The 21,667-nt window shown below is 39.2% G+C and overlaps 2 protein-coding genes across 13 annotated transcripts in view; one reads left to right on the forward strand and one right to left on the reverse strand.

The window, feature by feature from the left end:
• Positions 1–810: 810 nt before the first annotated feature.
• Positions 811–9,344, forward strand: drc1 (dynein regulatory complex subunit 1 homolog (Chlamydomonas)). Of its 2 annotated transcripts, none has more exons than XM_038727253.1 (16): positions 811–999; positions 1,421–1,529; positions 2,214–2,341; positions 2,516–2,699; positions 2,791–2,928; positions 3,502–3,588; positions 3,680–3,802; positions 5,703–5,830; positions 5,919–6,053; positions 6,142–6,574; positions 7,582–7,671; positions 7,760–7,843; positions 7,953–8,116; positions 8,295–8,447; positions 8,526–8,628; positions 9,204–9,344. In XM_038727253.1, the coding sequence occupies exons 1-16, from the start codon at positions 917–919 to the stop codon at positions 9,228–9,230; spliced, it is 2,169 nt and encodes a 722-aa protein (XP_038583181.1). In that variant the 5' UTR covers positions 811–916; the 3' UTR covers positions 9,231–9,344. The 2 variants fall into 2 exon arrangements, with proteins under 2 accessions (XP_038583181.1, XP_038583182.1); XM_038727254.1 differs by having other exon boundaries at positions 7,971–8,116.
• Positions 9,338–21,667, reverse strand: part of otofa (otoferlin a) — an 83,754-nt gene continuing 71,424 nt past the window's right edge. For 2 of the 11 annotated variants that reach the window (XM_038727250.1, XM_038727243.1), the window contains 13 exons: positions 21,377–21,522; positions 21,148–21,282; positions 20,896–21,033; positions 20,647–20,774; positions 20,243–20,413; positions 19,969–20,129; positions 19,311–19,453; positions 19,136–19,224; positions 18,799–18,897; positions 15,634–15,875; positions 15,367–15,545; positions 14,427–14,527; positions 9,441–9,627 (listed from right to left, as the gene is read on the reverse strand). In XM_038727250.1, the coding sequence (XP_038583178.1) occupies positions 9,441–9,627; positions 14,427–14,527; positions 15,367–15,545; positions 15,634–15,875; positions 18,799–18,897; positions 19,136–19,224; positions 19,311–19,453; positions 19,969–20,129; positions 20,243–20,413; positions 20,647–20,774; positions 20,896–21,033; positions 21,148–21,282; positions 21,377–21,522 (1,919 nt within the window). Of the gene's footprint in view, positions 9,628–9,658; positions 12,096–13,773; positions 13,962–14,426; positions 14,528–15,366; positions 15,546–15,633; positions 15,876–18,465; positions 18,565–18,798; positions 18,898–19,135; positions 19,225–19,310; positions 19,454–19,968; positions 20,130–20,242; positions 20,414–20,646; positions 20,775–20,895; positions 21,034–21,147; positions 21,283–21,376; positions 21,523–21,667 lie in introns of those variants that run through there. The other 9 variants (XM_038727245.1, XM_038727248.1, XM_038727242.1 and 6 more) reach the window with 9 other exon arrangements.

Here is a 21,667-nt window from a genome sequence, read left to right on the forward strand (position 1 = left end):
ATTTAATATGAAACACTTAGTAAAAAGTCTATGCGTTGATGTAACTTCTTTGCCTTAATTTTCTTAGTGCCCATCATGAAGCCTATCAGACAATAATTGAAAGCAAACCTTTCCAGAAAACGGTAGCTACGTTATTTGTGAGGGTTTTTTTGGCCACAGTTTATTACACAAGGCAATGATGGATGCAACTGATTTACCTTCTCATTGAACTGACAAAAAAAGAAAAGAAAAAATACAGAAAAGAAAACAAAAGAAAAAACTGACAATATTGGTTCTGTGCAGACAGTCTCAAACAAGTACTGAACTTAAAAATACAGGTTTGGAATCAGGATGCTGCCACTCGATGGCAGCAACAAGCCATGTATGATTCATCAACCATCCCACATTATCTGTGTTTCACCCTCTCTGCATTGATCCTCCTGCAGTGTTAACATTGCTTTTGCTGTATAAAACACGTTTATAATAGTCCTCATACTCATGGTTGAAGCCCTGTCAATGTTGTGTTCCTGCTCTGTATTAGTGAATCAGCATCTCGATCATCTACAGAATTATTATTTTCTTCATTCAAACGTTTAGAATTAGGCCTATAAGACATTTGCATTTAAGATTCAAAGCTAAAATAAAGTGATGAGAAGGTTGACAGTAGAAAAAGTTTATGACAAAAGCAGCACTTACAACCAGACATAAAGAGCCAAACCTAAATATAGCCTTCTGTATGTTGGTCTTTATTGTTATTTATAAAAGCATGTTTCGAGCTTACGAAGGGCCCTTGAAAGCAGCACAGTCCCTCTGATGGCCCTGTCGCCATAGCGACGTTTACCTAAACAGACCGCGGCCAGACCTGCTTCATTTTGATATCTTCATCACAACAGCATTTAACAATTTCTATCAGTAACTTTTCACACAACATAACTTAATGCTAAATATGGAAGACATTGAAGATACAGAAGAGGCGTCTGAACCCTGTGTGTTGTCCGAAAATCAGGAGGCTAAGAGCAGGTAACTCGGCTAGCTAACTCTGAAAAATGTGCTTAGTATGATAATAATAGCTAAGCTTATACTTTTTCATGCTGCATGGACTGCAAGAACTTGATAGGCTATTTGTAATAATAAAAACAACAAACATATTACTTATAATAGCGATGATTATTATCTATGGGTTAGTAGCCTAATACACTTCAGTTTTATCATGCTTAATTTTCAACAGCTAAACATACTGTAACACCTTAAGCTGATGATACACAGAGCAACTGTTAGAGCAATCGTGAAGGGCAACGTTGCCGTCAATGGTAATGAGTAATGATTACTACCGTAATCCCTTTCCCCCACCACTACGCTATCTGTTCAAAACATAGTCGGACTTGCCACTAGCAAGACTGCCCAGCAACATTGCTCAAAAAGTTGCCCTGTGTATCATCAGCTTTAGGGTCCCCACACAAGAGGCTGAGCAAGACCCCAGTGTGGAAGTCAAGGAGGAGGAGGCCTTGGAGAGCCAGTCTCAAGAGGAGAAGGTGGAGGAAGGTGAAAAGGTTTGCTAAGTTTCTAAACCCTAATCTTAATTTCGTTAATCAAAAGTCACCATCTTAATTGTATAATACGAATTATTTCACGTTCGCCAGAGATGAATGGTAATTCTATCTGAAATTATTGATCTCATTTTAGTTTAGTTTATTTGACATTACAAGAAGGGCGATATAAAATCACACACAGCTACATAGATGTCAAGGAAAACTTTCTATTGTGGTCCTTGAGGTCATACTACCAGCGAACAATAAATAACAATATCATCAACAGCCTAAACTCACTATAAATCAAACATCCAAAACATAAATGATAAACAGTTGAGTGGTTACTATACTAATATTTTCCCCAGACCTTAAAACAGTTTGCCTGATAATAACATTGTTTGTTTCTATTTTAAACCATTTTACGGTTTGTAAATCAGTCTGGACTTGACGTTTCATATCAATGCTTTAATAATACCATGAAATAAACATAGGATTGTTTATGACAAAACCCCATTCTATCCATGACCACCAAAAATGGGCAATAGGTAATGGTAAGTCAAAAATAACCACTGGTTATATTATTGTGATTATAGTGAGCTACTATTTTACTTGACAGCAATTTCCTGACTTGTACTCACACATAGGTAAAAACTATCTTAATTAGCAGTACTACAACATGAATAAAAACTGTCCTCTGTCAATCAGCTGATCACTCCTCAAAGGATAATCAGCCTTCAGAGAGATTTGCCGACATTAGTGACCAACATCCAAACTGCAGCTGACGCCAGAGAGTCGATACGAAGGACAGAGTTGGAGGAAGCTCGCAGACTTAGGTAATTTTCTACTATTATCTCCTATACTAATGCTTTGTTTAAAACCAACAACCCTACTACATAGATTAAATGCAAAATAAAACCTACCAAGGGCCGTTTTATTTGCTACATCCTCCACACCATTTTGTCCATCTTCCCTCCTTTTTGCTACAATGTTTATCCATCTGGGTTCAGATTGGAGCGGCTGGAGAATGATGCAAAATCCAGCCGTGAAAAATTTGAGGAGATTACCAGACAGTGGTCGATAGCTAAGCAGAAGGTGATCCCTCAGGAGCTGCAGGAGGCCCTGAACAACCAGCAGCAGTTATGTGCTACTCTCATAGAAGACAAGAAAAAACTCATAAATGACCTGCAACAGGTAAATCAATCAATCAATCAATCTATCTATCTATGTATCTATCTATCTATCATTCTATCATTTTATGACTTCCCATGTGTTGTCTGAACAGGAGCTGAAAGTTGGAGATGATCGCTATGTGAAGGACTTGAGGAAGCAGGCAGAGGAGCTGGACCTGATGATGGAGAGGATGGAGGACCAGATCAAAACCCTGACAAAGGCCTACAGGGAAGAACTGGCCCATATTGAGGTAGGACAAGATCTGGGTCAAGACACAGCTTGAAATAATTCATTCAGAGTCAATCTGCAAGGAGAATCAGATGGGTGAGGATTTTTGCATCAGTGAGCAACATGGAATGAATTGTCACTGAAATATCTATGAACATCTAGAAGGATTGCCATAAAATTTTGTAAAGACATTCATGGAACCCAGAGTGAATGCTAATGACTTTGGTGATTCCCTGACATTTTATCTAGTGCCATCATCACCTCGAAAGTTTAATGTCCAACATTTTGGTTTATGACCGAATACCTGTAAAACTCTCAGACTCATCTGTACTTGTGTTTAGTGCTAATCAGAAAATGTTAGCACGCTAACACACAGAACTAAAATGATGAACATGCAAAACACTATACCTACTGAAAATTAGCATGTTAGCGCTTTCATTGTGAGCATGTTAACATGCTAAAGTTAGCATTTAGCCCAAAACAGAGCTTTTCCTAATTACAGACTTACAGAGTCACTAGCATGGATGTAGACTTTTAGTGTTGTTTATGCCACTGTTGTCATTCTTACTAATGGTTACACTTGTGTTGTTGGTAGAGAGTTTATCAGCAGGAAAGTGAAGTCTTACTCACAAGAGACAAGACCGAATGGGAACAATACATGAAGGAACTTTGGAATAAAGAGGTCAGGATAACTGAAATAAAAAACCAACACACACACAGAGTCATACTCACAGACTCAACTCTGTATCTAATGAAATCTAATCTATTTCTAGCTGGAGAGGCTGATGCAGAGGAAGAAGAAAGTGGAGGAGTATGAAGCGATAATTCACAATCTGATGTTGGAGACTACCGACAAGTACAGCGTCATCCAGCTAGAACAGAATGCAAAGTGGCAGGTTTGCACAAATATGAAGATGCACCTCGAAAGCTTATCTTTTGAATTAAGCTTTTGTGCTATGAGCTCTATCTTATCTAAAGTGTGGTCCTGATAAACCCAGCAATTTCCTTTGATGTTTATTTAAATTGGAATGATAAAGAAAAGCTTTAGAAACCTGTAAAATAGCAGAAGTACTCAAATCTTAAATGTAAGTAAAAGTAAGTAAGTAGTGTAGAAATACTCTGTAACAAGTAAAAGTACAAAAGTATTAGCATACAAATATACTTAAAGTATCAAAAGTAAAAGTGCTTATTATGAAGAATGGTCTATGTTAGAATAATGTATAGTAGATTATTTGATTATCATTAGTGATGCATTAAAGGTTATTTATTTTAATTAAATTAAATGTATTTAAGTTAATTAACATTAATTTTTGAGTTGATTCAATTAAATGTATTCAAGTTTATGCATTTAAATTAAATTAACTTAAATTACAGTTTTTCTCAGTTGCTTTGGTACATTTCTCGAATCATCCTTAACATTTGCAAGACAGTAAGTGCATTTCTCGAAACAGCTAGTATAAACGGCACAACACAGTTGGTTACCTGCAAAAGCCCATAACTTGCTCAAAATCCTTAGTCTGTCTCTCAGAAGCAAATCTTTATGTCATTGAACTTGTCAGTGCCATCAGAACGACAAGTCCTTGTGTCTTGTTTATGAACAAGCAAGTCAAAATGTTTAGCCATCTTGTCAATATAACAGTGTAGTCTGTAAGTATTTTCTGATGTACTGTATGCTTTGGCTAACATTTTGATGTCAATGATTGAAAATGCACATGGCTGCGCTTTTTTTGGTATATATCACTTTCAGCAGTACAAAGTTATACATTGCAGGAGAGGGGACAGGAATCACAGCTATTCTTTTACTGTTCGTACTGTAATTTGTTGACAGAGCATGTCATTGTAAGAAGAAAAGAAAGAGACAGGACTGTTGCCTGTTGTATCACAGATTCTCTTCCACATCACAACAGATATCTTCATCAATTCAGGACACATTTACAAAAAAATTCTAATGGACATGCACATTCATATATATATACGGAAGCCCTAATCAAATATTTTTTTACTCATCATTTTCTCGTGATTTTGAGATAACCATAATGGTAATTATAGTGTGGTTTGTTGTATCATTGGTTAGCTCACTTGGTAGAGCATAGGACTTATAGGTTTAAGGTTGTGTGCTCAATTGTCACTGAAGGCAAAATTTTTCTTTTTTATATTTTTCATAATCCTCTTCAACAAAGTTCTTATGAAAAGACTGTTTCACATGCTCACATTACTGTAAAGCACGGTCCTTAAGAAACAAACATTTCATTTAGCTATATACTTGTAGGCAAAGGATATGAATAAAGTATTTTTGATAACGTGTTCAACCATTTTGCATGTAGTGACAAATGCAATGAACTTATGCCTAGATGTTTTGGGGGGTAAGATTGTTCAACAGAGACTGGTATAATTCATTGTAATCAGCAGGACATAAGCAAATGATAATGTCGGAAACAGCAGACAATTGTACATAATTATTTGCATAAGTTTGTCAAGTAATTTGCAATTTGTTCAAAACAATGAGAAAGTGCTTTTATGATGTGCACAAGTGACGAGATGATGTGGAAGTTGAACAATTAGTGTTGAGAATTTCAATTCTGATCTGAGAAATGCAAAGCGACTGAGAAAAACTGTAATTTAATACAATTCAGTGTATTTGATTTAATGTGATTAAATCAAATTGATTTATTTGGAGTCAAAATTGTACTAAAGTACAATACTTGATTAAATGTACTTACCAGTAGTAACTTTCCACCACTGGTAGATGGTGGTGGGGATTGTTGAAGGCCCTAAATCCCAGTCTCGCCTCTGCAGGTTCTGGAGAGAGAGCATCAACAGACGAAGGCCACCAGCATGATCGTGAAGCTAAAACAAATAAAGCAAAAGGATGAGGTAGCAGTGCAGAAATTCAGCCTGGCCCATATGAAAAGCAGGATCATCAGGTAGTATAGATTTTCTCAATTTCTCTCTTTCTCTGTCTCTCTCTCACACACACAGAGTTATATTTAATTAATTTACTTTTTGTTTCAGTCTGCAGACAGAGATGAAAAACCTAATGACTACGTATACCAGTGAGGAGAAACAGTTTACAAAGAGGAGCCGGTATTTGTCAGAGGACTACAAACGCAACATCCAGCAATATGAACGAATACAGAAGAAGATCCAGTGAGTCATAATTATCACCTTAAAGTACCACTGACATACTGTATGGTTAACTTCCTATACATCTTAACTCGTCCTTCACTTCATGCAGACACTTTGCCGTCGCAGATGTCAGAAAATTTGAGGAGATGTGGCTAATGATAGAAGCAGAGATGAAGCAGCTAGTGGAGAGGGCTTTGGTCATTGACTCATTGATCTGCAAGCAGCACCTTGGTTTAGCCTGGGAGCGACCTTCTATGGCCTTCATGGAGCTCTCTGGTCCCATCCAGCCTCAGAAACAGGCCTGGAGACCTGCCCGCCAGGGTGTCTCCCCGTTGTTTCACACCGAGCAGGCTTTACAAAGTAATGAGAGAATGATGGACGCCTCAGTTGGCCCTAGGCTGGAGACTGACACTGAGAGCATGGACATGGAAATGTACAAGGAGGAGACAGCAGTTCAGAGTGAGAGCGGTGCAGAGGTGGAGGAGGAGAAGCTGTCAATCGAGACAATGAAGAAAGTGATGGAGCTTCTGTGTGATGAGGCGGTGAGAAAAAAGTCCAAGATTCATGTTTTATACACTAAAAGGAGACCATATGCATCTTAGTGTATATATTATATTAATGAAATAGTTAAGACATTTAGGGAGATACACTTTATATCCTGAGACTTTGATGAAAAGGTTAATACAACTCTGTTGTCTGTTAAATAGTTTTAATAGATGTTGTTGCCTTTGGGCAGAGCCAGCTAGCTGTTTCCCCCTGTTTCCAGTCTTTATGCTAAGCTAAGCTAACTGTGTTCTGGCTCCAGCTTCATCATTCTTCTCATCCAACTCTCGGCAAGAAACTATAATAAAAATAATAAATAAAAAAGTATATTTTCTAAAATTTTGAACAATTATAGGATAGGTTCACAATTGTTCAAGTCTGTCTTAAAACAATAGTCAGGGGCCCATTAAACACTGAAGCTGGTTCTGCTTGTTTTAATCTTTCCTCCTGTTCATACTGGTCACTGAAATATCCTTTTCTGATGTGCTTCCAATAGAAGAGGTGGGGGACAACATCCACCAGTCTGAGTTAGAAAAATCAGTCTAACCCACACTAATTAGAGTTAGTTGGTATCTTCAGAAGTTTGTCCTCTTTGCATGAAGTTCCCTCTTTGTGTTTCCCTGGACAGTGTTTCATTGTTGAGCTGCAGTGTAGGGATAATAACACAAAATTACCTGTTGATTTAGGGGTTGAATGTTAGCTGCAGTTTTCTAGATGCCCTTTAAATGTGCCCCAACCTGCTGCTGTGAAGCTTGCAGATGAGTCGTGGGTTACTTGAAAGGCTCTCCTGGCAAGCTGAAGTTGTTTGTGTGTGTTTGTGAATGCGTTACATACAGTATATGTATGTCAAAGTAAGGGTGAATAAATTAGCTTAATCAGTGTAATAAAGTTTTCCTTAGTCAAAATGCTAATGTTGGGGTGTGAAGTTAATGAGTATTAGTCACAAGGGCACAAAAATAAAATACTATGAATTTATGTGACAAGCATCTTCAACTTCCTATCTCAGGGCTTCCTCATGGACGATAAACTCCTTAAACTGCTGACTCCCCTGGAGAAAGAAGAACAGACTGTTGTGAAACTGGGCTCCCTCCTTAATGTGAGTTCATGTAGCGTAGTGCATCAGCACATTGTTCGACTGAATGCAGCGAATCCCCAACACCCAAACATGTTGTTTCCTTTTGCAGACTTTTGGCATTGAAGAGGAGGATGTGCCCAAGTTGGCCCATTTCTTATTTAAGTACAAACATCAGCAGAGAGAGCAGACTAAGGTGAGGAGGGAAAGAGATGCGAGGAGTGAAGTGGGTAGATGGATGCCATTTCCATTTGGAAAACAAGATGATGTAATTAGACCGTTAATATTTCTGCATCTTCTACCAGTGTTTTGTGTGCCTGCAGGATGTTTGTGTTGAGTCGGGTGAATCGAACGACAAGGCAGAGGAGGTGGAGACCAACTCTACAGGTCATCTGACCTCTGACATCATTGATCCTATCCATGTTGTGCCTGCTCTAAAAAGTTTCCTTGAGCAGCTTGTGAGGTCCAGGTAACGCTTTTACTGAAATAGACAACCATCATTTAAACCACTTATTATGTACGTATCTCCATGGAAACAAAGGCTGTAGTATGCTTGTTAATTAGGCTGTGTGATTTGAACATGAAATGATGTGATACAATTGTCTATATGACTATGTGATGCCAGTGTGTTCCTGGTACTTTCTAAGGAACAGCTCAACCCGCCAAAATCCCAGTTTTCACCATTCAGAAGCTCGGGATACTTCAGAGGATGAAGCCTACTGGGAGAGTATGGGCAATATAATCTCTGAGGACAGACTGAAACTCTGGGACGCAGCGGAGAACACACTAAAGAAGTACCAGTGAGTAACAACCATACACACACAACCCAACACCATCTGTACTCAAATGAGTGTTATTTTTTTCTTCTGTGTTTCCAGTGCGGTCCTGATGGAGATCTGTGAGCTTGTTCCTGAGACTCAGAGTCTGGAGCAGCAGAACACAGAGCTGAGGATGCTGCTGCAGCAGTCCCTCAACTCAAGGGTATGTGTTCATGTCTCTGTTATAGTTTTTTTTGTATGTGTCACTACCCTGAGAGGCAAGTGAGAAAAAAAAAGTTCTGGTAAATCCATTTTGTAAGTCTGATCTAAATTGTTTTCTCTCCTGTGTTTATGACTTAAGAACAGGTGAAAAAAAGGTTTTGCCAGGATGAGTTCCTTTAAAATGTTTAATTTTACAAATTTATTCTAAAGCTTTATTGGTTAATCAATTAAGTAAATTGACAGAAAATTAAGATGATTGATTAATGTGAAAATTTTCTGCTTTTTTGTCACGGTTTAGTAATAAATTGAATATCTTTGGGTTTCAGACTGGCAAAACAAGCAACTGGGAGTAAAAACCTGTGATGCACATCTTTCATTATTTTCTGACATTTTATAGACCAAAGAGATTAATCAATTGACCATAAAATAATCTGCAGATTAAACAATTGTTAGTCACAGACCTAGTGTATTATTTCTCTGAATATATAAATCTAATAGAGCTAGATGTAGTAGTGCTAAGTCTAGTTGTCTAAATGTGCTTCTCTAACATCACTGACATCTTTGATTCTCTGATAGGTCAGCACAGAAATGGAGATGCAGTAACCCATACTCAACTTGGAATCATCAGAACTGGGACAATATGTGTGTATGTGGAATCATCAGAGTATTTGTAAAATGATTTATATTCACAGCCCAATAAAGTCTGTATTAAATAGACTAGGTTTGCAGTTTTTATTTACAGCCTCAAAGAAAAAACAGTTTCCGTGGGATACAACGTGTAATACATAATAAGTACAGAGACATACAGTGGTTTTATCCAGCATTGTTGAAGAGCTTGTGGCTGAGCTCTGAGGGCAGAGAGAAGAAGAGCAGAGCCAGGAAGAGCAGGCCCAGCGCCGCAGCCAGCAGCACCGCACAGTGCAGCTTGTAGTGTCTCCAGGCCAGGATACACACCGTCCTTATCGGGCTCAGCAGCCACGACATGCTGCCACTGGGACGACTGCACAGAGAGATTCAGAGATAAAATTTCCATTGTTTCCATGCAAAGAGTACCAAAGGTCACTTCAAGACCTACAACTAATGTTTTGGTCACTGATAAAGACTGATAAAGAGCAGCACACACCCACCTCTCTGGGAAAATTTTATAGGAACCATCAGGGACTATCCCTTATGCAATGAATTAGTTAGGCCCAAATGGAGCTCTTTAGCTGCTAAATGCTGCACTATATTCACACACTAGTCGCTAACTTTGTCTGCCACTCGGTGCTGGGGAGGTAGCAGGTAATGTGTAGTGGGGTTTTTAGAGCTTGTTTGCTCAGTTAACACAGAAAACAATGCTATGTGAGTGAAATGAACAATGAGCTGAAAAGAATGCTTTAAAGCTACAGTAGGTAGAACTAAAGGGGAACTGCAGATTCAGGTGGTAACCATCTGTGGGTTCATCACTCTGAGTGACCCCTTTCACATACAAATAGTCATGATCCCTTGTGAATATCAAAATGTTGATTATAGCCGCTTCAGTGATCTCAAACATGTTGTCCATAGAATTCAATTTATTTCAAATTGCCAAAAACAGGCAGAAAATAAATATTGCACACATTTACACAGATATACAAACACAAATTCATTGTAAAAACAGGCAGATTTAGTGCAAACAATAACTGTAATTGGTGAAACATATAGTCACAAAGACTGCAACACAGATGAGGTCACGCACAGGCAAATCTGAAGGGGAGTAACGGACACTGCAAACAACCACCTTATAGGAGATCAACCCCGACCCTCTTTTACTACTCTACCTAAGTGCAAGATAACAGGGTTGTTGATGTGGTTTGTGTCGAGCCGGAAAGACATTCATGCCAACACATGACCTCTGTGGTCAGTTATCACAATGATGCATGCTTATTGACATAAAGAATCCTTTTTGGTCGAAAACAGTAACTTTTCAATTAGACTTAGTCTAATGATATTTGCAAATTATTTGTCTCCTGTGAGGGTTTTTTTCAGCAGGGATTCTGACCCAGGACCGTGAACTGAAGAGCATTTACACACTTGCACAAATATGGGAATACTAACGAAGCATTCTGAGAGAATTGGCTGAGCTGCGCTTTTACATCTACATATTAATTAGAAAAAAAAGGGATAAAACAGTTTGTCATAATAATTACTTGCAAATACAGTTTGATTCAAGTCTGACTTGATAGCTTTGACCCAAGGGATTAAACATTTAGCGTTGCAGTTTAACTAAACCCCCGTAGAAGGCTTATTCATTATTTAAGTTATTCTGAAGTCAACTTGTTCTATGTCTCATTGAATTTCATTAAGAAAATAGACATCTTTTGTTTCTTCATTATTATTCTTGAAATGTGCAAAGACAGCAAGAGCTATAATAGTTTTTATAACATGGTAACACTTTGCTTTAACCCACATAGTCAGCATTTATGAGGAGTACATAAGCACTGAATGAATGATAATTTAGTTATAAGCAGATTTAAGTGTTTATTCATGTATTTCTCAACTACAGCTCCTCTTGTGGGCACCCATAAGTGGAGGCTGTGTAAACAGAGTAAAACACAGTCTTCACAGGAGAAGTTAGAATAGCTGACAAGTACTGTACATTAATAAACACTTAAAATGTCATTATATCTGCTTTCATTTATTAATTGTATATATAGTGCTTAGACATGCTAAATACTTTGGGGGGGGGTGGATAACAAAGTTTTGCCAAAAATATTGTTCCTTTTCTTCCATATTATATAAATCAACCGCAATTGTTGTAGCAGTAATGAAATATCTTATAGCATCACTTGAAATGAATTTCCATGCAATCGTCTGACCACACAACAACCGATTTTAGCTTAATAAGCTGTATAAACAGTTTAAGAAACATTCACTGTCATGTAACATTGCTTGAAAAGAAAAAGGTGTTACTTTGTGGGAAAGTGATTGCTTTTTAGTTCAGTTCAAGGATGGAGTATTAGACTTGTTAGATGATTAGACAGTTAGTGTTTCTCATTTCTTTTTTGAGGGGTGGGTCTGTCAGAGCTAAGGTGGAAGGTGGTGAGCTATTTGTGACGATCAGAATGGATAAGAGAGGAGTTCCACAGCACCTTCTCCTCCCCCTGCTTCTCTTCCTTGTGAGTTAGACTGAGGGAGACACCTCATGCTGTCCTTCTGGTTTGCGCCTGCAAGCCAGCGTCTGCCCTCTGTGTCCCCCTCATTCTCCCATCCATCCATCGTCGCATGTATCTGGCTGACCCCCCCCCCACCCCCCGCCCAGCAGCTTCTCAGGCCCCCAGCAGTTTCTTAACAAGGTAGCCCGGCATGCTGTAGAGGAAGAGGCCCAGCATGATGAGCAGCAGTAGGGCCAGCACGATCTTGATGATCAGCCACTTGTAGCGGTTGCACACCAGGTAGCGGATGGCTTTCAGCGGGCTCAGGAACCACAGGAAGGTAGTGTCTGGGCGACTGGAGGGAGGGATGAAGTAACGAATTTGATGAAGAAGGCATGCAGTTGGATGGAGAAGGGAGTTAATGAAGGGGTGAGTGATGGGGAGAGAGAAACGGGATGAAACATGGGACGAGTAAGAGAGAGAGAGAGAGAGAGAGAGAGAGAGAGAGAAAGCTGGCATTAGCGGTTAGTAAGCTGCATTTATGAGTATTATCTTTCACTACAACATGCTCACAACATTTCTATCAACATAATGTTCGAGAGGACTAATAGATCACATCACAAAGTTAAAGATGAACAATAAAAAACATATGATGGATGGATGGTTGACCAACAGCTGCAACACTGATGTTTTTCCATGGCAGTTTGTTTCTGGCCATTTTGGTGCCTTTAACCAGGCGCACATCGCACCTCTGGGGGGATTGAGCTTAGTGATATCTTATCTTAGTAACAATTTAAATGTATTTTAGTTTAATTCAACTTAACCTGTCACCCATCATGTCACACGCAGTATTCCCATTAGTAGTTAATAGATAAAAAAATAACATTCAGGATATGATATGTAAAATAGTGATTCATAATCCTGTGTGATTAAAACAGTATTCAGTGACCACATATTTAACATATTACATATTTACTTAAATTCATCTTAATTTTTGATTATTTATTCCCCTAAAATGCACATTATTAAAGCAATTTACATATGAGACCTACAGCTCTGCATTTGAAATAAATAAATAAAACTTGCTTCACCACTCACAGTATGTCACAGTGTCCTCGTGTTTGTGAAGTGTTTTGTATGGGAGAGCTTAATTATTTGTTTGCATGTTGACTTATCATGTACATGTATGTAAAAGTACATATATGAGATAATATGGCAACTAAAATTGAAATGTAAAATGTAGGCAGCTCTGCTCTCATCACTCACTGGCCCTTGCCGTCACATCCTGAACAAACACTGCTTTTGCAATATTTTGTAGAGTCACAATTCTAAATTTAGACTGTGCATCTGAAATGAATTACATAAAATGTCCTCTCGAAGTGGCGCCTTATGCTGCGTTTATGTCACATTAGTGTTCATGTCAACATCCAAGTTGTAATTATGACTTGGAAACTCAGACCTTTCTGGGTATTTCCATAAATCCGATCTGGCATACAAAAATCAAACAAACAAGGCTGCCTGTCAGCTAAAGTCTGTCGTTCAATGTTTGTTCTTATATTTTATAATTACATAATATTATTATGAGTATTGTGTTATATTTTCAGTACACAGTATTTTTAATCCTCACACAACTGATATACAAACATCTTGTTTTGCCCAAAGATGCGAATGCTCGCAAGTTGCATGGAAATCTTTCCCATATCTACATCCATCCCATGTGACGTGAACTCGGCATTTGGTGGCTCTCCAATGTGTAAAAACGACCCTTTGTGTTTCCATACCAAACAGTTGGTCACTTCTAAGATGGCAAAAGATATTGGCTTGCGCAAAAGGTTGAGACAAGAATACAGCAAAGGATACACAACAGAGACTATTCTATAGCTGAGACAACAGAGGAGAGCAAAGGGAGAGACTACAAAGAAACTGAGTTTTGGCGGGACAGGAGAGGAGGAGCTACAGGTACGACAGGAGAATCCAGGAAGCAAAGGGGTTAAATAAATAAGCAGAGACAGCGAGGAGGGGGCGGAGGCTACCAGCTCATCAGGCCCCCAGTATCTTCTTGACCAGGTAGCCAGGGATTGAGTAGAGGAAGAGGCCCAGCATGAGCAGCAGCAGTATCAGGCCCAGGACCTTGAGGATCAGCCAGCGGTAGTTGTGCCAGATGAAGTAACGAATGGACTTCAGAGGGCCCAGAAACCACATAAGACTGGTGTCCGGGCGACTTTGCAAAAGGAGGTAGAGAGGGAAGAAAAGAAAGGAATGCAGATGGAGGGCAAAAACGGGGAGAAAGGGTAAGGAGAAAGGGGGAGTCACACGCAGAAAAGAGGGGAGGGGAGAGACAGAGGGAGACAGTTGAAGAGATGGTAGGAGGAGAAACGTGTGTGAAAGTGTAACAGAGGCCTTCTGACAGTGCAAAAAGCAGTGACAGGTTCAAACAAGACCAAATCACATATCATATAATCAAAATATTATATAATATAAGCCTGATTGGTGGTGATCTGTAACACAACATTTGATCCGCTGCTTTTTGCACTGAGAATGATTTTCCTGAAGAGGAGATTTAAGGGTCATGTCTGCACTTTTTTTCTTTCTTCACACAACCATTCTGAAATTATATTTGTGAAACAAGTGTGTCTGAGAAAGCTCGATTCTACATACACTGTGGATAAATATGTCAATGTCTTACTTTGGTTTCTCCAGTGGATCCGGCTCATTTCGTCCCAGTCCAACAGGACTTTTCTCCGCCTCTTCTGCTGTCACCAGATGAAGTTCAGCTTCTACCTTACCCTGCAATGACAAAATATGTTTAATAACACATCGACAACATTTATATTAATCAATCAGCTAGACACGTTGAGTCTAGGCATCTATATACAGATACCTGACTTTTGATCTTAACATATGGGATGTTAATATTATCTGTATAAAGGAATACAGTGGTTTCCCATAATTTTTGACCTCTCACATTGAAGTATTGTCTACCTGTGACTCCTCATTATAGGCTAACGCGTCAATGTGTACATAAGTTAGGAGCATTTAAACCAGTTTTTTTTTTATTTGAAAGATTTTTAGAGCCCTGAAGAAGTACCATCACTTAGTAGTAGTTGTGGCCCCCCATGATACACACACAGAGAAAATGTATAAACTCATATTCAAATAATTGAACTAGAAAAGAGAAAAATAATAAAAGAGGCAATAGAATTGCACTAATAAAAATAGAGCCAAATAAGAAAATAAAAATATAAGCTCAAGAAATATATGCAGTTATTTACATATATACATACAAAACATATATACAATTTGTGTAATAAACAGTGTTTTACAAGTGTCTTAAATGGTGCCGCAAATAGAAGACTGCTATAATGGAAATGAGGGTAGTGTAAGTTAGAAGATCGTGACAAACAACAATTGGAGAAATCTGACAAAATTAATTTCTTTGGACCCTTTGGAATTTGCTTTGTAATAAGTTTTTCCTACATGTATTGCATGCTTTTATGTTAGGGTTAGTGTTTGCTTTACTGTTGTTTTATTTCAGCTTTTACTACGTTGAAGGTGGCTTTCTAACTATGTGGTGCCAAACTGCAGTTGTGACTTTGCTCATGCTCAGTATTTTGTGGCTGACTTACCGTGAGCTCCATCTCATCGTTCTCATCTCGGGCTACAAACGGCCACCAGCCCTTGACCCTTTTTTGTTTGAAGATGGAAATGGTGGGCAGCTCCTGCTCATTTCGGATCATGTCAAGGGAACACTGCTTGGCGGTCTTGGCGCCACGAGGGAACCGGTTTAGGTCCAACTCAATCGCACCTGGGAGCAGTCAGACAATAAAGATGGTGATATTTTGGCATAATTTTTTTTGTGGTAAATCACATGAAAAGTTCCCATCAGTCCTCACCCAGAAAGTCATCAGCAGAGAAGTGGTCGGCGTCCCAGACCTGCAGCGTGAGGCGAGGAGGGATCTTATATTCAGTCTCATCCCAGGAGAACATGGACTCTTTCTTAGAGATGACGATCTTCTCCTCAGCCATGAGGTAATCGAAGGGGAAGACAAAGCGCCAGTTAAAGTTGCCCTCACCAGTCAGGGAGTGATAGTGCACATCTGTGTCCTGCTTGTCCTCCTGCTGTCCTTTCAGCCATCTGTGGGAAAGGCCACCGAGATCAGAGTAAGGTTGACCTTTAGGCTCATTGTTTGGTGGGATGAGTGCATAGATTTTATTGTTTAATTTTGTCAGTCATGCACTTCTAAGGCCTAACATGTAGGACATTGCAATTGTCTGTTAATTACTGTATATTAATTTGGTTGATTTAAACAAGAGCATAGGACATGTTAAATGTACCAGTTTGCTAACAAGAGAGATGATGGTTAATAGGTCAAAATCAAAACATATAATGTGGCTCCCCAAAAACAAACCAGATGTTGTTGAATGATACATAAAAATCTGATTTGATGTTGGAGCTTCACACTACTTTCAAAGCCATGCATACACAAAGCTCGCCAAAAATACCATAAATTAAAATTATCTGAAATTTTCCTTAAAATAAACTTTCTATCTTTCAGTGTCTGGACGCAGATAGCACAAGGTCAAAGCCTGTGCTCTTTCAGTAACAGTTGAGTGAGTCTGGCTTCCTAAGTGAGGAGGAACAGGAGGGAAGCTGCAGTCTCAGTTCTCAAAACGCAACTGAAAATATGAAAAAAAAAAAAAACACTGACAACAAGGGAATGTCAGCATAGAAAGTCTTAGTAAATCCTAAAAAATGTGAGGGAATATGCTATGTTTTGGTAACTGAGATGCACTAGCATAATTTAGGCTGGGATTAAGGTGAGAAAGTATTGGGAAGTTTCAGCTTGCGGACGCAATGTCACTAAAACATGCATGATCACACGTGATCACTGTATCACAACACTGGACCCATCTGAAACAATCCCTTCCACCTGTCTTCACTGAAAATGCAGACAATTGTGCAAGCCACCTAACTGTACAGCACTGAATATAGGTCTTGATTTCTAGCATATAACATCCTCCAAGTATTTAGGGTTGTTTGAGGATGGCCCCCCGTTTGTTACAGTGCACTCCTGAGGTGACATACCCTCGTCGGCTGAGGGAGAAGTGTTTTTGGTTAAGAGATGCAGGAGTGAAGAGGCTCCGCAAAACACTGACATTAAGAACTTTTAACAGGAATAAAATTTCAAACTCATTATTGACCTTTTTCATTGTAGAAAAAAGCACAGGTACAATTAAAAACATAAATAATGGCTGCATTATATTTAAGTGTCCGTTCCAAGGAACTGGTATTATTGTGCTTGCTGTGCTGCCATAGCTTATTGGGACACTTAATAGAATGAGACACTATTAATGTTATTAGTTTCACCTGTGCTTTTTCTACCATGGGTATAGTAACATTACGCCTCCATCTTGTGAATATTTGCCACGTCTTCTATCACTTTAATTATAGTTCATAAGATAAATTAATTCAGGCACGCATTCCTTGTTTTGGTGCAACTTCCTTGCCAATACTACACTACTGCAAACTACAGCATTGCTCTCGGACTGCTTATATTTTGTAATCATATTAGTTCATTGTTTATTTTTTATCCACATCTGAACAACACCACATTATTTGTTGTGAGTTTGGTGTAAGGCAATTTCATTGGTTGGAAAACTAATTTAGTTGCACCTTATAACAAGTCAAAATGTTTGCCATGAAGAAGGTCCAGTATTGGGACCAGGCTGCAACATGACAATGCAATTAAAAACACTGGAGCTCTGTCGCATTGCCATGCATATTTTTTTCTTATTTACATGCAAGAGGCTCCAAACATTTAAATACATTTTTTTAAAAATTTTAAAAATTACAAAATACATTACAATTACATTCTTTATATAAAGTAAGTTCCAGTCAAATCTACAATACAGGATCAAACCACCAACCTTTGAACAAAACATATAGCAAAACATTTAAAGTATAAAAGCACTCTTGACATTGGAAATAGTAGTTTGACAAAAAAAATGAAAAGAAAATGCTAGTTTGACCAAATTAAAATGGTAGTTTAAAAAAGATAAAACAAAATCCTACTTTGACAAAAAAGAAAATTGTAGTTTTCAAAAAAAAGAAGAAAATTGAGCAAACTCCATCCACTGATTACGTAACACCATGAGATAAAAGCTCCTTTTTTGTTAAACATATCTGAAGTTGACAAAACTACAACAACTGAACAGTTTAGCTCAGTTCAGATCTTTATTGTCTTAAAAGAGGAATTTCTTTTAATAGCAAGGCAGCATAAAAACAAAAACACACCAAAAATACTTCATCAGCAGATAGAGTTGCTCATTTGAATTGTCATGATAATATAGATGTTCCTCTGAGCACTTCGTGTCCATGTTAGCTAAAAGGTTTCTGCTGTTTCCAAGGTCATGAACGAACTTTCAATCTCAACAATCTCAGCGTATCTGTGAATTTTTGCTGTGATTGTTTTGGCATATATACAATAAGTACAATTATAATTTTGTTCAAGTTGTTTATGTGGTTTGATCCTGATTTAACTCATTTTTGAGTGGGCAATAATTTTCAGCGTGCTTTTTGGAGAGTTTAAAACAAGCGAGATTTCGTGCCGGATGGAGAGTTGCGACAGGAAGTGGGAAAGGGGAGAAGGAAATGACATCAGTGCTTCAGGAAGGAGTAAGGGAGGTTGTTGTACGAGCCATGCGATGGAGTCGTTTGTGTTTACCCCCTGACATAGATGTCAGACATCTTCTCTCCTGTCATGAAAGCATCGTCCTCTAGAATTACGTCATCAGTGTTCCAAATAACAACACGAAGCTCAAAGCTAGACACCAGCACAGCATTGCCCAGAGGAGAGAGAGAGGACGACAGAGAGACAGACAGGAGACACACCACAAACACAAAGACAGACGCGACAAACGACACAAGAAAACGCACACAGAAAAAAATGGAAACAAAACAAACAAAAAAAACAATGATTAACTGCAACAAAAAAAAAGTCCACACACAGCTCACACCCACGGGACAAGGCTTGGTCGCCACGTCCCTCTGTACCTACCCCCTGACAAATATGTCACTGGACTTTTCCCCAGTGAAGTAATCATCGTCCTCCAGTATTACTTCGTCTGTATTCCAAATAATCACCCTGAGCTCATATCTGGTAAGGGGAGGAGGAAGGAACACATACACACACAGTTGGACTTATATATGACAGTACATAGAGAGCTAACTAGTCAAACAGACTCACCATCACTTAACCTCGGGATAGAACTATAAATAGTCTGTTGAAAAAACTTTGAATGTAATTAACAAATGTTCCCCATAAAATTTGCATAGGATTCAATTATTTTTCATCATATTCAGACTGATATTTGTCTTATTTGCTCTGCGCCTACCTCTTTGGTTTCCGTGGTGATATGTCAATCGCAGGTCCAGGAGCAGGCATGTCCATAGGAAACATGTCCACCCACATCTCAATACGGCCCTTTATATGCACAGAGGTAAAGGAACCGCTTAACTACTGTATGATTTCAATCTGTTTCATGACTATAGACAAAGGGTGGGCTCTACCTGTTCGATGCCGGGCTTGTCGGGGTTCAGCAGTGGTCTGGTCTCCACGTGTTCAGGGACGAGCTTGCAGCCCACCCTCGGGATCTCCTCCCAGTGGTTCAGCACTGTTAGGGCCAAATGCTCCTCAGTCTGCTTCTTCAGACCTGGAATATCGACACAAGCAAAAGGAGATAAAGAAGGGAAGGGACATGCAAAACAGCTGTACCAGTTTTATCTATATATTATATTTATTTATAGCCCGATCTTAATGTAAACAAATGAGATTACTGCTAAAATGATTGGCAACATCTGATGACCTTTATGTCATATCAACATCTCACCAGACGTGCTGGCATCCTCAGTAGACGACCAGATGTAGCCAAAAGGTCCTCTTAATGTGCAGTTCTACTCCTGTCTACTCTACCTTGATTATAGCACTGAGCTGGATCTCATGGGAAATATGTTTGATTGTGTGAGGGATATTGCTTTTTTTAACTTTTCTTTGCAACAAAAAACCAAAACAAAGATTGCGGTAGAGGTACTCACAACTTCAACACTGTCACTACTTTGACACTTTCTACTTTGACTACTAATCACCTGTATATATGGTTTTACAGTCGTTATCACAGTTACTTTGATGGTTAAGTAATGATTGATACGAAAAAAAATACAGCCACACCATTTTCATCCTCGATCTCTGTAGGCCCCAGGAAGATTCGATTTGCCACCTTGACTTTGCCTCCCGGCCCATAATGGGGTCCATCGATCTTGCCTTCCTTACAGAGCTTCATCAGGATCTGACTGGGCTTCATAGGGTCCCGCCAAATATTGTATCCATGGCTAACATCAATAGATAACAAAGTGGTGTGGTGCATGCAGAAAGTTATAATTCATAAAGCAAACACAGGTGTTGGGTTAAAACATGTAAAGGATAAAAACACATGGGCGCTCACACAGAGTAGCTGGATGAAATGCCACAGGTGGCTCTGTATTTGCTGTAGAAACGATTCTCCAGGTCAATCTTTGTCTCTCCAATCAGGTCATCAGTGCCGACCAGGTCCCAGTCGTACACGGACACCGTCAGCATGGACTCCATGGGGAAAGTGGCCTCGATTTCAAATGATCTGAGTACAGACAAGTGGGGAATCAACAGAACAAGTCGAGAACAAGAATGACGAGTTAAGAAGGGCAACACATTCAGGTTCATTCAAGATATTGCTAATTTTAATCAGTTAATAAAATGCAAATATGACTTTTTTCCCCACTTGACAAATTTCTTTCTCCTTTTCTACAACATATGACAAGGAACTAAAACTAAATTAACTTAATGAATAAATAAAGCTTTCTCTCAACTTACTTGCCAAACACAGGATTGAGCTGTTTGGAGATGTAGTTCTCTTTGTCCTTGACCTCTGACTTTCCCAGCTTGATGATAATGTATGGATCGGCCTTCCCATTGATATCTGCAGGATGAAGATCTGTAGCCTGCGGCACAGGAAAACAGAATAGAGCAAAATTAGCGAGTATATTTATTTAATTCTGTTTATTTTGATTGTGTTTAGAGTTTAACTGCAGCATGGATTTCAATGGGAAAGAGGTCACTCACCCTAACCACATAGACACGGACAAGGACATTAATTGGATCGTTGTGTGGAATGCTCTGGAACATGCCCATGTTAGGATCAAATCCTGCCTCTCTCGTGATCTCCTCAGACAGCGGTAGCTTGTACATACACAAGGATCCCTGGGACACAGAGAAAAACAACAGTTTAAAAAAGAAGTGATTTTGCACTGCGACTTATTTTCGGTCAGCCAGCGTAGGTTGGGACGTACTTGTTTTATCTCAGTGTTTTCCCACCTTGAATCTGCCAACAATCCTGTCGTCATCCAGAGCATGTTCATCATCATCCCCAGCCTTCCCTCTGTATAAGTTGAAAGTGTGGAGCCAGTCTTCAAAGTTGCCGTACTCACTCTCCAGCTCCTTGTTGTACACCTACATATCACCAAACACATTAAGTGTTTGGATCTGCATGTACATTATTGTGTGTTAGTTCATTGTTGTGTCTTAGTGGGAGCGACATACTCACCAACAGCTCGTCCACTTTTGCTTTCACCGGTCGTTTCTCAGAGCCGTCCACAGCCTGACCCTTCTTCTTGTCCTTGGAGCTCTTCTTCTCTTTGCTCTTTTCCCTTGACTTGGAGCCTTTCATAAGAAGGTCATTGGGTTTGATATCTGATTGGAGGGGTGAGTGGAAGTGGACGTGGACAAAGTAGGGTTGGAGTCATGAAGATGGGTGGCAGGGTTGCACACAGCACTACACACGCGTCGTTCAACATGAAAGCTGACAGTTCTGTTTATTGTTGTAAGTTTCCCCGAA

This window comes from Micropterus salmoides, unplaced genomic scaffold, assembly GCF_014851395.1.
Source record: "Micropterus salmoides isolate LMB-PRFRI ecotype aquatic unplaced genomic scaffold, ASM1485139v1 Ms_hic_scaffold_18, whole genome shotgun sequence".
NCBI classification, from domain to species: domain Eukaryota; kingdom Metazoa; phylum Chordata; class Actinopteri; order Centrarchiformes; family Centrarchidae; genus Micropterus; species Micropterus salmoides.